The 22185-nt window shown below is 40.3% G+C and overlaps 1 protein-coding gene across 1 annotated transcript in view; it reads right to left on the bottom strand.

Annotated features, from left to right (window-relative positions):
* Positions 1-8753: 8753 nt before the first annotated feature.
* PPP3CA (protein phosphatase 3 catalytic subunit alpha) overlaps positions 8754-22185 on the bottom strand; it is a 167354-nt gene continuing 153922 nt past the window's right edge. The window contains exons 11-13 of the mRNA XM_084204490.1: positions 18977-19061; positions 15065-15162; positions 8754-9091 (exon numbers count right to left, since the gene is read on the bottom strand). Of these exons, the coding sequence (XP_084060616.1) occupies positions 8898-9091; positions 15065-15162; positions 18977-19061 (377 nt within the window). The 3' untranslated portion in view covers positions 8754-8897. The remainder of the gene's footprint in view (positions 9092-15064; positions 15163-18976; positions 19062-22185) is intronic.

The raw sequence follows: 22185 nt of genomic DNA, 5'->3' as shown, positions 1-22185 counted from the left end.
TAGTCTCGGACTGGCATGGGAGCAAAGATGCCAAAGAGCAGCCCAGCAAGAAATTCCAGGCAGTGCAGAGCAACTGTACATTCTGTAACTAGTGCATCAATATCTTTATTTTACTGGCTAGCTATACCTTAATAGAATAATCACTACAGATCATAGAATCATAGAGTGGCCTGGGTTGGAAGGAAACTCAGTAGTTCCAACCCCCCCTGCCATGGTTGGAATTAGATTGCAGTGGATGTCACGGCACATATTCTCAGTCGTTACTGAAGACCACCCCAGAGGTGCTCGTTCACAAGGATGAACCAGCCCCTTGAGTTTCAGACAAGCCACATGATGGCTCTGGTGGTTTTAACAGAAAACATGTCATTTAGGAGCTGCCAGCCGAGCCACAGTGGGAACTGTGGCTGGGAAGCTGGGTGAATCAGGACCACAAGTCCTGACACATTGTTCCCCTCATTCCCCACTGGGAAGCTGCAGACAACACATCCCCAGGGAGCCTGGGCTGGGGCACGCCTGCTTTTATACCCCTTTGGGTGTAAAGCTCTTGGTCCCCACAGAAGCAATTTGCTCTGACTTGGTGGGCTGGATGGCATCTCCTGGTGCAGGCTCTGCCAGGAGCTGCTTCCCTGGCAGTGAGCTTTCCCTGAGCCCCTGGCAGCAGCAGCAGCAGCAGGAGCAGCAGCGGGGCTTTCTGGGGACGGGAATCCCTGCACCCCCCCAAAGCCCGCGTGAGTCATGGAGCTGTGAGAGATGGAAGGTTATTTCTGGATGTAACTTTCTGGACTGAGGGAAACACTGCGGTGTCAGCACCCAGCTGTGCTTTTAGGAGGTGAGTTGTTTGGCAAGTCTTGCAAATCTATTTCCATATGCAGGCACACGCATGAATCACTCCTTACAAGAAAAAGCTGCAGGGGTGAAAGGGCCAAGACAAACTTTGCTGGGAGTGAAGTGAAGGCAAAACCATTTTTTTTTCTCCACTATAAATAAAATAGCCACACAGAGGCAGAAGAGGCCAGAAGCCCCCTTTCTCCTCTTACCCAGAGCTGATCCCTCTGCTTGTTTTCCTCAGCAGCTCCTCAGCAGGGATCAGTACTATCACCTATTGATGCCAACCTACTTCTGCAGCAACGTCAGCACTTCTCCCAAGGTGTCTATAGCCTATTGCCAATATTATTTCCCTATCTGCTAAGAGAAAAATTATCTTCTTCCTCTGTCCAGTCACTCTTTCCCTACAAATTTCAGTGTTTTCTTAACACCACCTATTCCCAAGGAACAAAAATAGGAACTCCTTATAGGAACAAAAAGCTTGAGCCCAGCACGCAGCCAGCGTCAGTGCCCCGGAGGATCTGGGAAAAAGAACCAGGGGTAAAATGGTGGCTGTGATAAAGCAAGAGAACAAGGGAGAGAAAAGAAAAAGGGACAAGAGGGGAAGAAAATAAGGAACAGCAGGAGAAACATGGAAGAACTTCCCTCTAGCAGCAATCCCTGTTAGGAAATCTGATACCCTTCAGTAATCCTAGTCTCCCTAGGAAAGTAGAAACCTAGGAAAAATCTCACCTAGGAAAATGGACAGAGGCAGATGCAAAAAAGGAAGCATGAAACAAATTTACAATGCCACAAGCATTTCTTGCTTGGCTAAATTTCTATCTACTACTATCTGAGGAACCTTTTGGGTATCTCTAACTTCTTCTCCAACATCAACAGCTGTGATCTTCCCTCCATCTGGCTCCTTTCTGCTTCAGATTTCATGTACGTGTTCCTAACACTCATCATTCGTGCCTGTTTGCCCCACAGTACTGCAGCAGACAGCCTCTCACACACATTGTGGTCAGTAGTTCCTTCAGGATTTAAATCCTTGCATATGATAATGCTCAGACCAAGCAGTGGTTGTTCCTGATTTATATAAATTTCTGTACTTATATATTCTCCAAGTATATTTTCAAAACATACCACCCATTCAGAGAGCTGTTAAAGAGCATTGCTAATATGATGAGGAAGCAAATGTGGTATTTTTTATTGTGACTAGGAAAGAAACTTTTGCAATTTCCTGGAATAAGTGCTGTCAACTCTTAACTTGCTTCTGTCTTGACTCCTGTAGTCCTTGTTTCCATACCCTAAATCTCATTCTTGGCTTTCCTTCCACAGTCCTTTAGCCAATGCTTTAAAACTCTCCCTTATCCTCATTGCATCATTTCCCACTTATTTAACCTTGCTTTTTCTATTCAAGTGTCTGGAAAAGTTTTCTGCTGCTTTTCAACCACGATCAGCAAAGATAACTTAGCTGGACTCATGCTGGTTTTCACTGTATTCCTAGACTTTACTGGTCATGTCCAACTTACTTGGCTAACAGGTCATTTTTCCATTCCTTGCTAGCTTTTTATTTTTCTCTGACATGGTTATTTGCAATCCCTACCTTACAAGGCTAGTTAAGATTTAAGGTCCTCATAATTCCTGCCTTCTTATCCTGCAGAGAGCACAGGCTTTAGCCAGTCATTCCAGCTGACTTCATGGCAACTCCCTTGTCCAAGGTCCAAACTCCTTAGTAATACCATCCTCGCACTAAGGCTGAACTGATTCAACTCTTCAGCATGTAATAAATGTATCACTCTATTCCACAATCTGTGCTTCTTCCTCTGCCAGGGCTCTGAATCCCAGCTTGTTCCTTATCACAAGTCTGCCCTCCAAAATTCTACTTCCCATGCCGTTCCCTGCTTTCCTTTTCTACACGTCTGCCTTCAGGTCAGCGCCTGAACTCCACCATAATTTTTAAGTGCACATCTAGTCTAAGGTGAATTTTATCAGGCTAGTTTCTGTCATGGCCTACTCAGAGCCCTGGGTGCTTGGTACGGCTTCCTTACCTCATCATCTCAGACTCACAGTGTAGCACTGCTATCACCGTCTCTTCTCCTGACTGCCTTGAAAAGAGAATGAAATAAATAACCCAATCTCTCCTCCCAGTTCTACTACTCATTCCTTTCCTTTCTCTGGCACTCTGGTCCATGGCTGCAGGGCCTTCTCAGTCCATCAGCTCTGAAGCTTTATTTAAGCTCAGCCAGAATGTCAGACCCATATTCCCTTCAGAGTGCTCTTTCTCCTCAGCAGTTAGTCTGAGTACAAAGCTTATTAAATATGTACTGAAAACAATAAACAGCCCAGTGACAGATAAACAAATCACCTCCTCCTCAGGCAACCTTGTCAGAAGGTTACTTTTCCCTCCCCAGGGAGGCACAAGATCTCTCATTTATGTGATGTGCAGATAACGTGCAGATCTGCACCACAATAATGGCTTTATACACATCACATGCTTCAGGGCTTCAGCCACTTGCTTGCTGAATGCAGGAAGGGACTATTTCCCTCTGTAAAAATTTGGCGAGATTTTTTTCATGACTACTTCACCTTCTGAAGGATCAGCAGTAGGTGTGGACAAAGCACAGGAGTGGACAAAGAGTGAAGAAGGTCCTCCCTCTTGCAATTTATACGTATCTGAATAATTTGGCAATTAAATTTATTACCCAACCTGGCAAACAGCTACTAATCCAGTCTTTCACTGCAGTCTCAGTCTGGCAAGGCATTAATTTTCTCTTACCTTCTTGGATCTGTACCTTAGTATATCAGCTCTGCACTTGCAATGGCCCTCTGCTTCTTCTGCTTTCTGAGGTACGGCTCTCATCTCTTCAACTCACAATGCCAGAAATGTCTTCACTTGTCTTAAATCACAGGCATATATTGTGGAAATTTAAGGGCACATACAGGCAACCAGGTCGAGTCTCTTCCCCCCTCACTCTCCACTGGTGAGACACACTGGAGAGCCGTATCCAGGTCTGGGCTCCCCAGCACAAGACAGACATGGACTTAATGGAGTGAGTTCAACAAAGGACCACAAAGGTGATTAAGGGACTGGAAGACCTGAAGAAATGGAGAGAGCTGGGACTGCTCAACCTGGGGAAAAGGTGTGTAAGTACTTGATGGGGGGAGTAAAATGAAAGAGCCAAGCTCTTCTTGGTGAGGCCCGGCAACAGGACAAGAGCCATTGGACGCAAACCGAAATACAGCAGATTTTTAAATGTAAGAAGAAGCCTTCTGTACTCTAAGAGCTCTCAAGCACTGGGACAGCTTCCCCAGAGAGGTTGCAGAGTCTTCATCCTTGCAGATACTCAAGACCTGACTGTACATGGCCCCAGTCAACCTGCTCCAGCTGATCCTGTGTGAGCCGATCTCAGCAGTGCCTGCTGGCCTCAGTAACTCTCGATGCTGTAACATAACAGAGGTTATGATCTATGCCAGTCTCCTCTGGCACAGAACACTGGGAAATTAGCCCAGGTCACAGTGTTCAAATGCTCATTTAAAGCAAAGGAGATTATTAAATAGCCAAATGTTAAGAGCGATGAGCTTGCTCAATCACAGCACGGTCATTGGCATCAACTGCCTCAGGAATGCAAAAGCTGAAATGTGAAACAACCACTTCTTGCTCAAGTCCTGCTGCTGTAAGAATTGCCTAACTGGGTGTCCAGACCCAAACTGCCAGCAGACACCACGCCAGGCTTTGCCCAAAAGGGAAAGGGGGCCGTGGGGAATCCCAGAGCAACTAGTGATGGCCACAAGTGGGGCTGCAGAAAGGAGCAGACACTGTCATGACTGTCACCATGCCTGCAGGCTTCCCACTGGTGGCTAAATCAGTCCTTTAGCACAATCTTTGCCAAGTTACTTTACCTAAAACAAGCTTCTGACAGGGATGACAGAGCCAAGGCAGCCCTTGCCTTTGCAATCATTGGCAGAATACTGCCCAGAGCACACAGCTATCTGTCAGCCTGATGAAACCTGGTGTCACATGTCAAACTGAAACTGCTCTTGAGTTATTTAAAAATATTTAAAAAAATCAGGGCCTCACAAAACTTTTTATTTTATAAAGTTCAGCAGGCCTGATACTGCAACATCAGCTCAGCAAGACACAAAACCCCAACCCCTATCTCTAGCTCCATCAGCTCATCTTTTTTTATTGCCAGGAAAATGCCTACCAGCCTGCACATTTACATGTAGATATATTTTTTCCAAAATCATTGAAGACCAAGAAAGCTCATCCTTTTGCATGCCCAAAATGGCCACTTTTAAAGGGATTAAACATCATTCCAAAAGCAACTAAGAAAGCAAACTGAAAACTATTTTTCAAATGGTTGTTTTGGTGCTTGTGGTTTTTTAACATTTGGAATAACTGATTCTCACATCCCTCTCTTAGTCAAAGAAGTGGGAAGACTCATCAATCTGACTAATCTGAGCAACAGTATCTTGAAAAAAGAAGGGAAACTGATTTCTAAGGACTAAAATTGTAAATTCAGCTTGCACCCAGAAAATGCCCCCAAATTTTCATTATTTTACACTCTGACTGCCACTTCACCAAAAACTTAAGCTAGGGAGGAGAGAGGTCAGGACTCCTCTAGAGAATTCAGAAGAGGAAAATGCTGAAAGAATTCTGACCTGTGCCCAACAGCTGGCAACACTGGCACAGGCTTAAGTAGGGTTAAATCTACTACAGTTTGGGAGGAAAATCCAGAAAAAATTTGAATGTTGTCTTCTGCAAAAAATTTACACTAAGTGCTAATGCACTTCATGCTTAATAGCTGTTGAAAAGCAGAACTATGATAGTGCAGAAAATATAAGACACTATATCAAACACACAGCAAGATTCAGGTGGTTAAAAAATACAGTAAATCTCTCAAGTAGGCACCAATGATGGTTTTGGCATTAAGGTGGGGTATTCAGTAAGAAGGAAGACATCTGTACAGGGAGACACAGTCCAGTGCATGACACGTCACTGATGAGGCGAAAGAATCCAAAACTCAGCCTTCAGTGGCAGCAGGGTTTTTCTTCAAATTCATCCACAGTTTCTTCTGCATTAGGAAAAAAGAAGGAAAGCTGGAAGAGATTGGATGCCCTGAAACGAAACAAGCTTTGGAAATTGTTTTTGGTCCTTTCAGGAACAGTTGAGTATAGCTTAGCCTATCCCTCGGAGCCATCCAGAAACTGTCCCACAGTAGGACAGCAGGGCTTGCTTCAGGAAGAGGCCAGGCCATCCTACCTGGATACGCAGGACAATGCTGTTTTGCATGCTCCAGAACTTTTCATTCTTCTGAGATGCAAAAGGTTCCAAAATGTCCTTTGAGACAAGACACTTAGTACATTGCCTAGTGGATCACTCATCCTGGGCTGACTTGCTTATCTCATAAACTCATCACCAACTACAACAGACATTTCCAGCCCCACTGCTGATTGGTAGCACAGACCTTTTGCGTTAAATCTACCAACTGAGAGCCTAAGCAGAGTCACTGCTGAGCAGAAACCCCTCTTCTGTAGCGTCAGACTGGCTGGTGGAACTGCCAGGGCGCGAGTGAAATGCAGGCAGACAGCAGACTGTGCTGCCCGGCAGTGCTGCCGTGTGTGGCACGGGGCGTCTCCAGAGTGGGACTTACCTCAGGTAACCTGCAGTGCTCAGCGAGCACGCAGGGCTCAGCGGGAAAGCCAAGTGGTCAGGCAAAGTGTCACCGTCCCCTTCTGCACACAGCGTGCCCCTGAACCAGAAGGACAGACAGCTCCGCACGGCAGATGGAACACACAGACTCTATGCGTCTGTGCTGCACCTCTACACAATCTGAAATGAAAAGTTACATCTGAAATAGTCCCAGATATTATGAAACCTCTTTATTTTTGCCACCTGTCCTATTTTGTCAGAATTAGCAAGAGCTAAAGTGGGAAAAACATATAAGAAATCAGGCACTGAGCCTATATTTAATAGTGGTACCTGAAAGGAGGGCTAAGGCAATACCCACATCACTGCACCATTTGGCAGCATCTCTCAGCTGTTCACAGGATGATGGACTTGGGAAGGATGCTGAGCACAGTTAGGGAGAAAATGAGAAGGCAGAGCTTTGACAGTTCTTCTCTGACTAAAAGAAAGAGCATTTGAAATAAAATTGTAATCATTGTAAATGATACTCGTTGACGTTTTCAAACACTCCAGATAAGGGGAAAACACACAGAGGGCTTTTCTTCTTGTGCACTCTACTTGTGGGTTACATCCTACTCATTTTAGTGAAAACCCAACATTCTTAACCAGACCTTGGGGAAAGTCTGCAGAACTGAAGAACTGACAGAAGTCAGTAGCCTAGAACAGCTGGGTAACACACAGGTTTATTTCTCTTTATAAAGAACTGACCTTGAATCCTGAAACAAGTCACCGATCTCTTACACCAGCGGTCCTCTCCTGTCCGCAGCGAGAGAGAGCAAGAAGCACGCGCCTGTGGTGCCTGCACTCTTCTGCCACTGAGACAGCAAGAAAGGGCAGGATGCTTAAGTTCATGCACATTTTTATTGAGTAGTAATATAAAATGCTTCTTTCATTGTTACAAGTGCATGCTTTGATTGCCAACATTTCGAAGTCAAATTACAAAGGCAAGGCTGTAGGCTGTAGTGAATTACTTGGGCACTTATACAATTGTTAAAAAATATCAATGGACTGTTTGTTTTGTTTCTTTTTCTTTTTTAGAATGAACCAGTTGAAACCCGTAACTGATATACAAAGGGAAAAAAGTGAAAAAATTACACATTTTGTGGCACATGACAAAACAGAACAAAATGACTAAACCATTATGACATTAACAGTTATCATGCATTTAGAATTTCACATGTAACTACAAACTTATTTAAATTTCACAAGGTTTGCTAAACATGCTACCCATCTATATGTGCACTGACAAGCTTATGTTAAAAACTTTAGGAATACTCTCCCCCCTTAGATTTTTCAAAGCTTTTTTTGATTACAAAATTTCAAAGGCATTAAGCATTTTCTTTTTAGAGAATATAAAGTACGCCAGTATACATACATTTCCAGTATAAGTCAGACCACTAAGCGCATTACAGTCCCATACAGGCCTATACAGCCATTTTTTCTTAAAAAACATGCATAGGCAGATTTTTACAGAATATAGATGCTTTTCACTGCACTTAATATGGTGTCTTGTTCACTATACTTAAAAATGCACCACTCATAAATATTTAAATTTAGCAAGCCACAACCAAGACTTGTTTTACCAAAAAAACCCCAGAAAACCTCCCAAACCAAACCCCCCTAAATATAAACAGCAAAAAAAGATAAATGTTATTATTCCAGTTTTTTTTTAACAAAGAAAAAGATAATTGCTGCCAAATTAGTAAGGTAAGTGTTATATTTAAAGAAGGGCATTGAAGCACACTAAAGAAACCTGAGGTAAGCATAATCTGTACAAAATTAAACTGTCGCTCTCGCTCGCTCTCTCTCACTCTCTCTCTCTCTCTCTTTTTTTTGGCATTTTAAACAAATTTCCAACTTTTTTTTTTTCTTTTTTTCTCTATATTTTTAAAGAGTGCCTAATTTATTTCATAGCCATTGTCTGACAAGAGTAGCAAAACATTATCAATAAATAGTCCTTATTTAGTTTGTACATTTTGTTAAAAATGTTTCGATGTTGTAGATGTTGAGTGCTGCAACTGTAAACGTACAATAGTTAGTAAGAAATTAAACAAAGTTTTCATGTCCAGTAACATAATAAAAGGCCTTTCAGTAACATAGCTAGACGCTCCCAATGTAGTAGGAAAACATGTTCATTCCCCTAACTTTGCAATATATACCAGCATGAGCTTTCATTTTTCTACAAGCATTTAAAGGCATATCCAAAGGAGGTGTGTCTCCCCCACCCGCCCTCCCACCAAATTAAAGTTGACGATCTCTTTGTTGATGATTTTTGTAAACTGAATCCAACACCTGGCCCCCAGAGCAAATAAGCTATTATCAGAGGCAAGAACATCCCAGTGCTGACGTGCAGCAACCCCATCGCGCCCTGCAGCTCAACCCCCCTCCCGGACAGTGGTCACTGGATATTGCTGCTATTACTGCCGTTGCTGTCCGTGCCATTAGTCTCTGTGGAGATTGCCTTGTTGATGGAGTTAAGGTTGGCATCGGATGGCACGTCTCTGCGCGGAGGCATTCGCTCATTAATTCGATCTAAGCCTTTGGCCTCTTCGAAGCTAGTGATCTTATGCTGGGGTGAAAATCCTTTGATAGCTAAATAAAGGATCATTGAAAAATAAAATTAGCAAGTTAAAACTCTCAGCAGCTTTTCCCCCAATTTAGCAACAAGTGCGGGAGTCGTTCTTTGGGAAGGCAGCAACGAGAAGATCTGACACCACCACCAACTCCTTACCACACTCAGAAAGAGCTGGGGGCTCACCACCACCGTCCCTTCCAACACAACTATTGTTTTCAACACGATCAACTTCCAGTATTTTGTTGTCCACTGGGGCTCTGCTTAGAACACCAAGACGCTGACATGAAACTACAGTTTGCACTTTGGAACCATGCCGAGGGCACAGCCGTGAGCTGGTGAGTTGGCATTTGCTGTCATCGCTCACAGCCTTACGGACACCGTGCCTTGCCCTAGTGCTCTTCCATCAAGCAAAACTCCCACCTGACTTTCAAAGATCATGCAAAAAGTGCTGGCTACTTCCAGGTGGTGATGACATGGTGAGGCCACTTTGTGGGATGTACATCAAAGCCAGGGAAGATCTGGGGTGACCCTACAACAAGTTGCCTTCTGTTCTCAACACAGGTGAGCTGCTTGTTGATTGCCTGGGGTAATTATCCTCCCTGATACAACCCTGGACTTCTAGAAAGCAGCTTGAGTCAAACGGCAGGAGCACTGTGCAACACAGATGAGGGATATTGTAATTTTGGAACAGCTATACAGTTTAGCTCAGGAAATGCACTGACAAAGGACCAAAGTTCCAACTGAGGATTTATAATCTGCCTTTCAGCAGTGACATTGGTGAGGCCATACCAACCTCAGAAGGAAGCCGCAGGCTGAGGAATGCATTCACAGACTGCGATTTTTATTTTATTCTCTCTCTAATTGAAGTGTGGCAGATCTTTAGATTTAAAGCAAAAGAGAAAAAAAGCACTGTAGGCAAACAGCAGGTCACAGCCCCATAGATCAGCCTTCTGTGTGTTTTTTCTCTTAGCTGTACCAAATCAGGGCACTGCACTTCCAGATCTGGAATTTCTGCTAGGCTTCTATCATAACATGCCATAGAGCAGAAATGGTGCTTTAGTACCAGGAAACTGCAAACTCCCTGGGGAGAAAATGGTAGGGGAGTTTCAGGGATCCAATTCAGTATTCCTTCTCCCCTTTTCTCTTCTCCTTACCCCCAAATACTCTCCTTCCTATGTGCAGTCCTGATTCTGGACAAGCTGGTAACTTCTGTTAAAAAAAAAAGCCTAACACTTCCAAAACCCCAGAACATCCCTGGTACCAAGCTACCACTCCTTGTATTTAGTGGGGAGCAAGAAAAGGCATTTTTCTGGTTGTGTCAACCTTTCCTGTGAAAAATAACATATCCTGTTTGCCTCAGGATTTAGTTCTTTAGCCAGTTTCACAAATGTTTCATTGGAACTTTGTGAAGTGCATGGTTTTTAACATGTATTATACTTCAACTCAGAAGAAAAACAACATAATGGTGATTAGTCAAGTGAGGAGGGACGGAGCAGTGAAAACAGAACAGGTTGTACAGTGAGTTTTCTTGAGGTTTGCCTTTTCAGTTGGCTTTTTTTTTTTTAAATTTACCTTCTACCACAAAATGAAGATGTCTAACAAGCACCCACACCAATCCCTTAAAGCAATAGTTTAATGGATGACTGCATTGAAGCTGAAGCAGTTGCCATGTCCTGGAGCTTGCCAGCAGCACAGCCCAGCTGGTGTTTTTGGGCCCTGAAGGACAACTGGTGAAACTTCTCCTCCATCAGAAGCTTCACCTGTGTGGAGCAGTAGTTGTGACTATGGTGATGGTGTCTAACTAGCAAGGATGGCAAATCAAGAATGAACTTGAGGGGTGCATGTTACTGGCACAGGGGCACATTAAGGGATTGTATTTCCAGTAGACACATTATTGTCTGTAACACTAAGGAAGGTGCTCTGCTGTAGTTGCTGGTCAGACAACGAGTATTAGCAGGTTACATTGAAAGTCTACTAAAACACAACACATAGTCACAGAAAACCACAGAAAACAGCCAAACTGTCAACAAGAATGCACACTGCAGATTAGAGATTGCTGATAGGAATAGATAATTCCAACATAAATAGCAGCTTACTCACTGCTATTTAGAAAGCAGTTGTATTTTCTCTTACTTGTTTGTTCTGTAATTTTATTCACTGCTTTACAAAATTCAAAAACAAATTCAACTGGCCGAAAGGGCACGTCTTACCAAAGGGCAACAATCATTGGATTTTTTTTTTAAATTAGCTAAAAAAAAATACCCACAGAAAATTTGAGAGGGGCAAGAACAAAATACAACTGAAGAATTTTGTTTTAAAGGGGAATTCTGAAAATTCTTCTTCCAAAACTTTATAATACTGAACAAATATTGTACATCTACATTGCAATACATGGTTACTTAGATTTTACCTGAAGTGTTAAAAATTGTTAAGGGTTAAATTAGAGGTCTGTCAACAAAACACCAGTTTTCAATACTGAGCGTTCAGAAATCTTCTAAGGCAGCCACTCAGTTTGTATGCAGCTAAAACGGTGCCTGTGTTGATGGTTGCTCTAACGTAAATATCCAGTGTGTAAACTGCCACTACCAAAAGAAGCAGACATCTTGCAGACAAATGTCTCATGTTGTTTTACTTTTAAAGGGAAACAGAAACATGCTGTACTATAACAAAAGACCAATAATTTTTTTTTATTAGTGACCCAAAAGAAAGGAAACAAACTGAAGCATAAATAAAGAAAAAGTGGAAAAGAAACACCAACAAAAAGAGAGAATATATAAAAAGCTATGTGTTTTCTTTGACCAGAAATTGCTGAGGATAGTTTGAGCCAGCCTCCAGCGCACAGCTTTTGAGCTATGTGTCACAAAGCATTTACGAGCTGCTGCCAAGTTATGTCCCGTGAAATCCGAGTTCCCTGATCTCCTCCTGTGGCATGACTCAGTGCTTAGTTCAACACACAGCAATTCCAACGTGTTTGTAACTTACAGAAAGAGAAAAACCTCAACAGCAGCAACAGAAAGAAAAGCCAAAAAAACACTTTCCCCTTTAAAGCAATTACATTTTGGTTAATACCGAGCCACAATTGTTAGCCCAACACCCACACAATCTGTACAAGCTACAGCAAAATGAATACACCCAGCAGAGCCCTTATCTGTTGTGGCACCAACAGAAAGGGGACTGGCCAATTTACCTTCATCAGCCTCAATAGCCTCAACAGTAGCTGAAGAGAAGAAAGGGGTAGCAAAACGAATGAGAAAAAATGAGCAGAGGATTTCAACTCTAAGAACAAGTCAGTGAATAGCAAAGGAGCTATAACACTAATGTTACTGTAAGTGCTGGATTTTGGCAAAACAGACACACAGAGATATGTTTAGACAAAAACAATAATCTGCAGACTGAATTAAGCTAGAGTTTGTTTTAAAGCAGAAGTTTCACAAACTAAAAGTTTTTAAAGACACATTTAAGAAGTTTTCTTTTGACTCAAAAGAACTACAAAATGTAAATGTCTTCCATACTGCACATCTGACCTGAAAAGGTCATTATATAATCGTCCCAGCTCTCAGTAAGAGCAGTTTGACTTGCCCTGTCAAAAGAGAACAAAAAATGGCATAAAGCCATCGCACAAAATTCATACAACTTACAACATCAGCCTGAAAAGCACTGATGCCAGAATAAGGCAAAGGAATTCCATATACAACTTAGCAGAAATTTTTTTTTTCTCTCCCTTGACTACAAGAAACATCCCCACAGTCTGGAATCCTCAGAAAGCTTTGCCTTTGCTTGCAACTTTGCCCAGTCTGCTCCATCTGTAAACTTTATTTTTGTCAACCCAGTCTCTGACAAACAACATTTTGCTAATATATTACTTAAATCAATGGATGTAGATATAAGATTGACTGTTGGACCTCCAAAGTTGCAAAGCCTGGTCAGAGAGAGCAGAACTTGTAACTGGGAGATTACTGCAATGTTAGGAATACCATGTTACCACTTATGAAACCATTAATGGTTCTTAAACATTTGAGTTTTACCCATCAGCTTTGGTATGCATTTATTTTTTATAGCCAGAGATTTAGAAGCTGATGTAAATCATTAAATGCAATCCAATATAGCGAATATTTTAAAAGAAATTCCAATCTTCAAGAATTTCTCTGGTTTAGAGAATAGTTCAAGAAATCAAGTTTTTAGGAAGTTGTCTCTTCTTTTTTGTCTTGTTTCCCCCATACATAAAACCCAAACTTTGTTGGTTTTTTTTTTTTTTAAGTTAGGATGTTAAATATGGATTAAGATATATTCTAAAATATCTATACTATTATCTTGCTGCATGGAGAAGAGAGAGGATTTAACCCTCATGCAACCAAGGTAAGCCTATGCCTCTCAAGCAGCAGAGCAAGAGAGATGGCCAAAAAACAAGGAACAAAACCAACACAAACTTAAAAGAAAAGGAAACATGATAACTAGGATGAAAAATTAAAATGAAAAACCAGATCCAAACCAGCACTGACACATTAGAAAAAATGAGGACTAAAATGTATACTTCCACAACAGAACATAATACTCATATTTTCTGTTAATACATATGGCAATATGTGTGCTTAACAGAAACTATATGAACTTCGGAGTATTCGGTGAATGGGGTACTATGTGTTAACTAATGCAGAAGCTTGTGTATAGTAATGTTTTACTGAGCCAGAATACTGCAGTATGAGGAGATTTTCCTTTTAGCCATTGAAACAAGAACATTTGGCAATTTTCTCAAATTTATTTCTATTCCTAATATTTTGCCAGGGCAACAATAGCAGTTTCCTTGGACCAAATTTTCTGACAAATGTAAAGCAACTATGTGGAGAAAAGCCTAGGTGAAGACCACAAACCCATTAAGAAAGGCCTCCTGTGAAATCATATTGCAGCATTTCCAAAGCAGAACGTTACTATGTCCATCACACACAAGTCATCAACAAGTAAAAAGAGAAGGGGAAAAAAGTGAAAAAGGATGTTTACCACCATATACCTGAATCTTCTAGATAAAAGAGACAGTAAAGGGAAAAATACAGAGAAAGAATGCTACCGGAAGGAAACAGGAAAACAAGAGGCTGAGACTGTGTCAAGGTTATAAAGCATTTCTATTTCTTACATCTACTGCCAATAGAACCTCAATAAATGAGAGACCTTCATGCGTGCCTGCAACATACTCTACAGCAGTACACACAAGAAAAAAAGGAGAGCTTCCAGTAATAAATTAAACACTTTGCACTCCTTATTCCATAAGGAAACAAAGGCAGTCCTACCATAGACTTACCAATTTCCTGTAACAAGAAGCACTTGGTGTAAAACCGACAATCTGTACTGTGTTTGTGTACAATGCAAACACTGGGTTTGTAAGAGCCTCCCTTCACTTGGCCTTAAAAATCAGAGTGGAATTGTTCTCATGTTGTTGCCTAGAATTTCTAGGAGAGAAAATCTAATTCTAGACTTATTTTCCAGTGGTGGCTCTCTATGAGGAAGAACAAATCAGATAAAAGAAGAGTTCAAGTGTCATTAGCTAAGCTGAACCTTCAGTACTCAATGTATCAAAGGCTGCTCTTTAAAAACAAAACAAAAGATGCTCCGAACTGTGGAAGGAGTGTACTTCACATACAATCCTGAGCTACCATTCTTAACAGTTGATTTTCAGGGGCTCCCCTTTCCTTCTTTTTCTCTAAAAATTGATAGTAAGTAGTAAGTCTTGAGATGTGGCCTCACATTAACTGCTCACAAATGCTCCAGCACAACCAACTGCCTGGTTGTCTTCTGTCCTTTGTTGTTTTTGTTTTTTTTTTTCTGAGACAGCTGTGGTTACTTTTCTTAGGTTCTGCAGTTGAAAACCAATTATTTTTTGTACACATTTTCTGACAAATGTAAAACAACTATGTGGAGAAAAGCTTAGGTGAAGACCACAAACCCATTAAGAAAGGCCTCCTGTGAAAAGGACAAGACACACAGGCAAACAGGCTTACCGCTTTGCAGTGTTTGTTTTCCTCCAGAGAGCACACCACTGGGCAGCATTCCTGTTGGAGTCAAACCTTTCAGCGTCAGCACACTCTCACTCTCTTCTCTGCAAAAGTTAAAAAAGAAATGAAAAATAAAACCACCAAAAGTAAGTAAACGTCTTTCTTAAAAATACAGGATATGTTTTAGACATCTTAAGCTACACATGATCTGCAATGATTTTGTCATCTCCAATCTCCTTGCCAAGATAGACTGAATTTGGTGATAACCTCAGCACCAGTGAAGTCCCCTTCACTGCCATGTACATGGTTAACCTTTGCACCACACCATATGCAACTCCTACTGCAGTTAACACTATAACCTGTGGAACACTATAACCTATGGAACAATACATCTGTCAACTCAAATCTGACAGGAGAAGGACCAGAAGGACCAGATATTGCCAAAAATGCATTTGGACTGTGTGGTCCAAAATCAGCTTAAACTGCTAGTTTGCTCTTGTCTGCACTAGTAGGCAGGTGCATTATTTATTGATGATCACCTGCCACTTAAAGAAGGGCAGCTAAAAGCTCATTAAAATTAATAAGCACTTCCATCCTTGCTAGTACTGTCCTCAATAGTTTTGTATGCTAAAAATAATATGGATTACACAAAATTGTTTTAGGAAACCCAAATATGCTTTGCTGGTCTCCAAATACAGAGTTTTTACATACATGGCTAGAGGAATACAACAGCTCTATCCAGAGAAACCTTTAAGTAAAGTTTTCTACAAGGACTGTAATGCTGCCTGTGATGACATACTTTCTCAGCAGCAAAACTGACCCCAATTCTTTAAGAGAAACCTATTTTGAAGTCCTTTACTTTGAAGTATATAATGACATTAAGCTGGAGGAAGCAAATACAAAGACCAGAACTTAGTTCCACATTCACTTGAGGATAATGTGGTTTTGTCTATAAAAACTGTCTCTCAGCAATTCTACTACTCACAATTTTCTTTGGACCTACATGCCCTGAATGACTCATGTATTTGAAGCAACTCTTGTTTACCTACTACATATGCTCTTCAAGTTCTATTTTTAGTCTGAAAATAATTCTCCTTACACTCACTTTTCATTCTGTAATAGTCAAAATCAAATTGTGACCATTTTGTTTGCAAGTTTCCCAAGCAATTAGAACTAACACAAAGCAAAATATTTTCAGAATTAACGTATTTTTTATCATCAACAGTTACACAGCAAAGCTTTTGCTTTCTTTTAATTATTCAGTGCATTACATATCTTTCTGGTTTTTTTTTTAGAATTAAATTGCAATGGTACTTTTAGGTTTATCCTCATGGGTTAAGTTTACCGACTGTATTTTTATTATCTTTAAACTGAATCTGCACAAGAAAGATGAGTCTCACAAATATCACGATGTTTTAGCTTTCAGTGTTCCTTCATTTCTATTTATGTCACTTATTTCTATTTTTAAAAAAGGATAATAGACTGAATAAGTATTTTATTTACCTCTCTCCAGTCTAAATACAAAAGAAAGAAAAGTCAAACTTGAGAAACAAAGTTGGAGAGAGTCAATGACAAGGATCAAAAATCACCATTTAGCTAAAGCAAATAATTCTACTAATATCTATTTTCATCAAAGCTCATTTATACCATTTGAAACTCAATACAACATTATTTTGCTATCTCATTTTTTTACACTAAAATGGCTGAAATTATTTCAGCTTTACATTCAAGTTACATCCTCGAGGTAAGGGACCACTTCTGCCCAAAGAAGAGATGACTAAATTCTTTGCAGATGGTCAGATTAAGCGCTAATCATTCAGAAATTTTTCAAGAATTAATGAAATGAACGTCATAAAACACAATGACTTGAACAGGAACTTCAAAGATTTCCAGAGCAGGTTGGTATATAGACAGATGATAGACGGTGGCACTGCTGATTTCTTCCTAGGGTTACACAGAATTACCTGACACTTGCGTCTTATGTGGATTATGCTGGCAAGACAGAAAAAATATTCCAGGCTTTTTTCTACAGGAATAGTACTTGCAAGATTACCTTGTGAAATTTTTACTGCCTAGCAGCCTGCCACCTAGCTGAGGAGAATCAGCCTTTCTCAGAAAAAAAGAGAACAGGTATTCCAGTGGTGGCAGGGATGAAATGTCACTCATCCCCCTAGAAGACTTGTCACCAAAACCATGCATTGCAGGTACCTGTTTATTTGCTGACTATGCCTTGGATCACAGTGAGGATGTGCTGTATTTGCTGGTTAAAGCTTAGGGAGAACAAATCTACTTTTCATCTTCAGTCTTTCCTGCAAAGCTTTCAAGGCCATCAATAATCAAGAGCTATAAAAGACTGTGGTGGTTTTGGCTGGGGTAGACTTAAGGTTTGAGACTTATGCAAGTCATTGAAGACAGAGCACATGCAGGAATTATTCTGTATCCCTCTTCCATCCTTGAAACCACTGAAAAGCTTCTGTCCTACAGATCCCTTTGAGCAGTCTGACACATGGCTGATGTCAATCATCTGTAAGTTGAACAACTCCAAAAATATCAGCTGATCATCCAAGTTCAGATCCTTCTGCTTATTAAATAAAGTTCACAACTCTTGTGAAATAATCCTATATTTTAAAAGGTGGTTCACAACGGAATACAGTCAATCCAGAAGCTGTGGTTCAAGGTTATGGGAGAAAGCCAAGTTTCCCAAACTTTGTTTGCTCAACTATCATTAGAGGAAAATAGTTGTGCTGTTTTATGAAGGTGGTAGCAGCCACCTCCAGGCTCTCTGCCAGACTTCGTACAGAGAAGCAGGTGGAAACGTTTGATTGTTCCCCCCCATCTTGTTTGAGAAAAAGGCATGATGCCCACCTGGGTTTTTTTTTGATGGGCACCACTTTGAAGTAGCTCATGCATCACCAGTAAGTCAGTTGTAATACTTTGAGATCCCCAGGTACAAAGCCCTCCATCTCAGTTATTTACAGCCATGCTGCTGCTATCTGCAAGGTGTGGGTGAGCTGCTGTGCCCATGCAAAGCCCTACAGAAAACCTGCCCACTGCTGGCACGCTGCATTCAAAGCAAGCAAGTTGGACAGTTTCCACTGAAATTAAATAGTAGATTCTTCAAGTAACTATTTTATTTATTTTTCTTACATCAATCATGAAATCATAACAGTAAATGTTTTAGAATTCCCATGATTTTCACTAAGCATAATCCCATCAACTGACTCCAGCAGACCAACACACAGCTTCCTGAGGAAAAAATCGCTCGCTGAAAGGGAGGGAGAACTGTATTTTCTATATTTAGACTGCAGCACAGTACAGCATGTTTTCTCTTCTGCTCAGAGACATCAAATGGAGAGTTCTAAACATTGGGTAGCAATTAGTTACTCATGTTCATGTGTTTGGGGGAGTGCAGCCCAAAGGAACAAGCTGCTTTTGCCTGCACAACCATTTCCTGGATTTCTAGGTAAATGACCCTAACGCTTTCATCTTTAGTCATCATTACTGGTGCCTGTGGCAACATCTGTGGGTGACAAAGTGTGGCAGCTGACTTCTTTTTTAATGAGAGGTGATGTGTAACATACCCTTTCCCCGCATTTAACGCTTGCCTCACAGGAGCTAGAAGTTAATTAGTACACCTGGTCAGTTAAAGTTTTTAAAAATGGTAATTGGAATTTTTTTTGCTGATATCTTTTGTTTGTCTGCTTTATATTCAGCAAAAGCCCCGAGGAAGACTATTCAGAGCCAAAATAAACAGCACTATTGTATAAATAAAACAATCTGTAAAAGGCTGCAGTAGAACTCAGTTGGGTGGTATACTAAAATAGCACATTTGCTGTTTGATTAACAGTTGAGTGCTCTAAGTAAGCATTCAAAGATATCATTCAACACTAAAAAAACTAACCCAGCATAAAGCCTTACCTTAACACTGAGAAAACTCTAGCCATTTTTCCTATTGCCCGTATCTTGTTCCTTATAACCTCCTTTCGAGCAGCAGCTGTTGCACCTATGGAAAAGATATTAAAGACTGTTATAGGGATTTGTAAACAATTCATTACTAAATACTCTCAACACTAAATACAAGAAACATCATATTAATGCTACAGTTTTCCAAACTAAGCCACATTTGCAATCAAAACTGAAAACACTTTTTCTCATTCCTAGTTAAAAATTATTTAAAGATAATAAAACCTAAGGGCAGGGTCCTGGAAACAAGCATGAGATGGTAGGGGTTGTGTTGGCTGGCAGTGGCAGAGAGAGATCCACAGAGCAACTTCCTTCTAATCACTGCTAATGGACTGCTCAAAATTACAATTGCTTTGAAATTTGTGAACTCACAGAATACTCTGCCTTAAAAAAAAGGAATAGTGCAACAAGATTACAGTTTGGCTGAGTTTGAGGTGTACTTGTTACTTGGGAATCATCAAAATCTGTACATGCAAGAGTAAACCATCTGAATGGAAAAAGCCAACAGGACTTAGTACAAAGGATCCTCCACGTCCCCAAGAAAATGTTCTCTTACACTCAGAAAAGTAGTTTAATTAACTATCTCAACACATACATCATGAAGATTTCTCCTAAAGGTTTCTGAAGGACAGCTAACCTTGACTTGTGTGGATGCTGCCGGACAATTCCTGCCTGTTCAGACACCACTACACATCACAGCAATGCTTCCTTCTTTATTACTCCAGAATTCAAGGGCAAAAATGAAAATGTCTGTTTTCAAATCCTAACAAATTGATCCATTTTTTAGAGCCCATCAGGGAAGCTAAATCAACAGAAAGGGGCAAAAATGAGGAGGACAACATTAGTGAAGAATATTCTTGGATGAAACCGGACAAGTGGCGATGGAATCAGAACTGGCTTCAGCATGCAACACCTCACAACACCACACACCATCTTTCCTGCCCTGAAAAACTCTTCTGACAGGAGCTCAAGGTCATGGAATTCATGAACTCAATGGACGTTTTTAGAGATAGCCCATAGACTAAGGGGAATGGCATCTGTGTGTTTATCTACCAAAGCCAGGAAAGGTGATGGTGTACTGGAAAATGTGGGACCTGCTATGATATACCAGGATACTGTCCTGGTTTTGGGTGGAATAAAGTTAGCTTTCTTCTTAAAAGATACTCAGAATGATGGCTTTCAAATCTCCCACACATAAAGATAAAAATATAGAGCAAATATTAAAACATATAAAGATAAAAAGAGATATGAACACTTGAGCATAAATGTCTAATTCTAGACAATAAAGAGTGGGAGAAACAGCTGTAATTCAGCTGTAACTGAATTGCTGCAATATACTTTAAACAGCTTAATGAAAAGTTTTAATAAAACAGCACTGATTCAGCTGGGTTCTCCAGGAACAGAAGGTGGTACCTTCCTGCCTCAGAACTATGATCTCACAGAACTGTACTCTCAAGACAGACAATACATGGTTTTCAGCCTTTCCTATTCCAAAAACACTTGAGCATGATTTTTTCTTCCTTTCTTGCCCCTAAGCATCACAATCCCTACTTGCTTATTACAAGTCCACACTGTTCTGGTGTATCTTATAAGGATATTCAAAAAGTTGAACAGCAACTAAGACTACAGTCTAGAATATTTGAGAACTGAAAACTGGAACTGTAATTTATGACTGATGGGAAATATAATGTTCTACACTTCAATATGAAATAAGACTAGAAAAAAAACCCCTTCCTTAATCATAAACCACAACAGGCTCAAAAGGAGTATTTGGTATCTCATTGATACACATAAAGGTCACTAAAAAAATATACTTAAAAGAGTTTGGTCTCCACTGAATTTCCTAATGTAACAAATCTGTGAAAATGACATATGTTTAGTAAATATTACTAATAATTTCATTTATCCTCTCTGAGTTTATTAACAAATGCACCTGATATTCACAATGTTTTATTGCTCTGTTAGTTTTGAATGAATATCGCTAACCTCACAGTATGTGGATTTCTTAACTATTTATACATAAATCTTAGACTCACATTCCAAATGTGTCTAGTTTAATATTTTGAAATTCACTATTACTGCAAATTCTGATGAATTACTTGAGCTATACTTAAGCACACACTTAAGTGAAAGTAAATGGGTCAAAACCTGAGAACTGGCTATAGGTAAAAGGGTTAATTTTAGCCCTTGCAAACATTACCTGATATCCTCTTAAGATTCTACCTTCCTTTCTTAGAACCATAGACTCATTTAGGCTCGAAAATATCTTGAAAAGATATTCCAATAGCTAAACAAACCCTTTTTGAATGAAGGGACTTTAAAAAAAAAATCAAGTTGAAGTGCAAAAATTATTTAGGGGGTAATATAAAAGCTTTGAATCTTACTTCACTGATTGAACAAGTTCTCTTGGATTTTGCATTGGTATGAAAACACAGAAACGGCAAGCTGGATATGAAGGATTAATATAAAAGATAATTTAAATGTTCAGATTAAGAAGCACAACAAGGAAAAAAAGACTGTAAATGCTGACAATACTCTGAGATGTAGGATTGAACAGATTTAAAGCAGTACTGAGTAAAAAAGTCAACCCCAAATCTCTCACTGGCATCCTAATATATATATTATGTAGTTAAGCATTAGGAAAATTAATAAAACTTGAGCCTTCCAACTTATTGAATACCTTTCTTCTGTGCATAAATGGGATCTTCTTATGAATTCCAAAGAGGGGAAAAGAAAAAGATCAGTGATGTTCGTAGAATGAAAATAAAAAATAATACAAAACATTTGACAACATCAACGGAAGTGTAATGTTTAAGTAAAGTCTGAAAAACAGAAAAGAAATAAATTAAGCAGAGAACATCCAAAAGGAAAGAAACAGATTGAAAATGAGAGGAGGGAAAGAAAAAAAAGAAACCTTTTCAGCTTAAAGCCTTGTTAGTAGGTTTTGCAGGGAATCAACATGCAGGCAGGAGACCAGCAACGGTGTCACCACCTCTCCAACACAGACTTTCTCCTACATCATTGCTGCTGCACTGATAGGCTCATCACCCCTCAAAACCAGCCCCACCCTGGCCATATGGGCTGTGCCTGCGTGATGATGCCTCTTTTGTTAAAAGGGTCAAACTAATTGCTCCAGCTCTCTCTCAGAGTAGCTTACAGAGTAG

The sequence above is a fragment of the Fringilla coelebs genome, assembly GCF_963513975.1.
Source record: "Fringilla coelebs genome assembly, chromosome: 4".
NCBI classification, from domain to species: Eukaryota; Metazoa; Chordata; class Aves; order Passeriformes; family Fringillidae; genus Fringilla; species Fringilla coelebs.
This window is presented reverse-complemented; position numbering and strand designations above follow the sequence as displayed.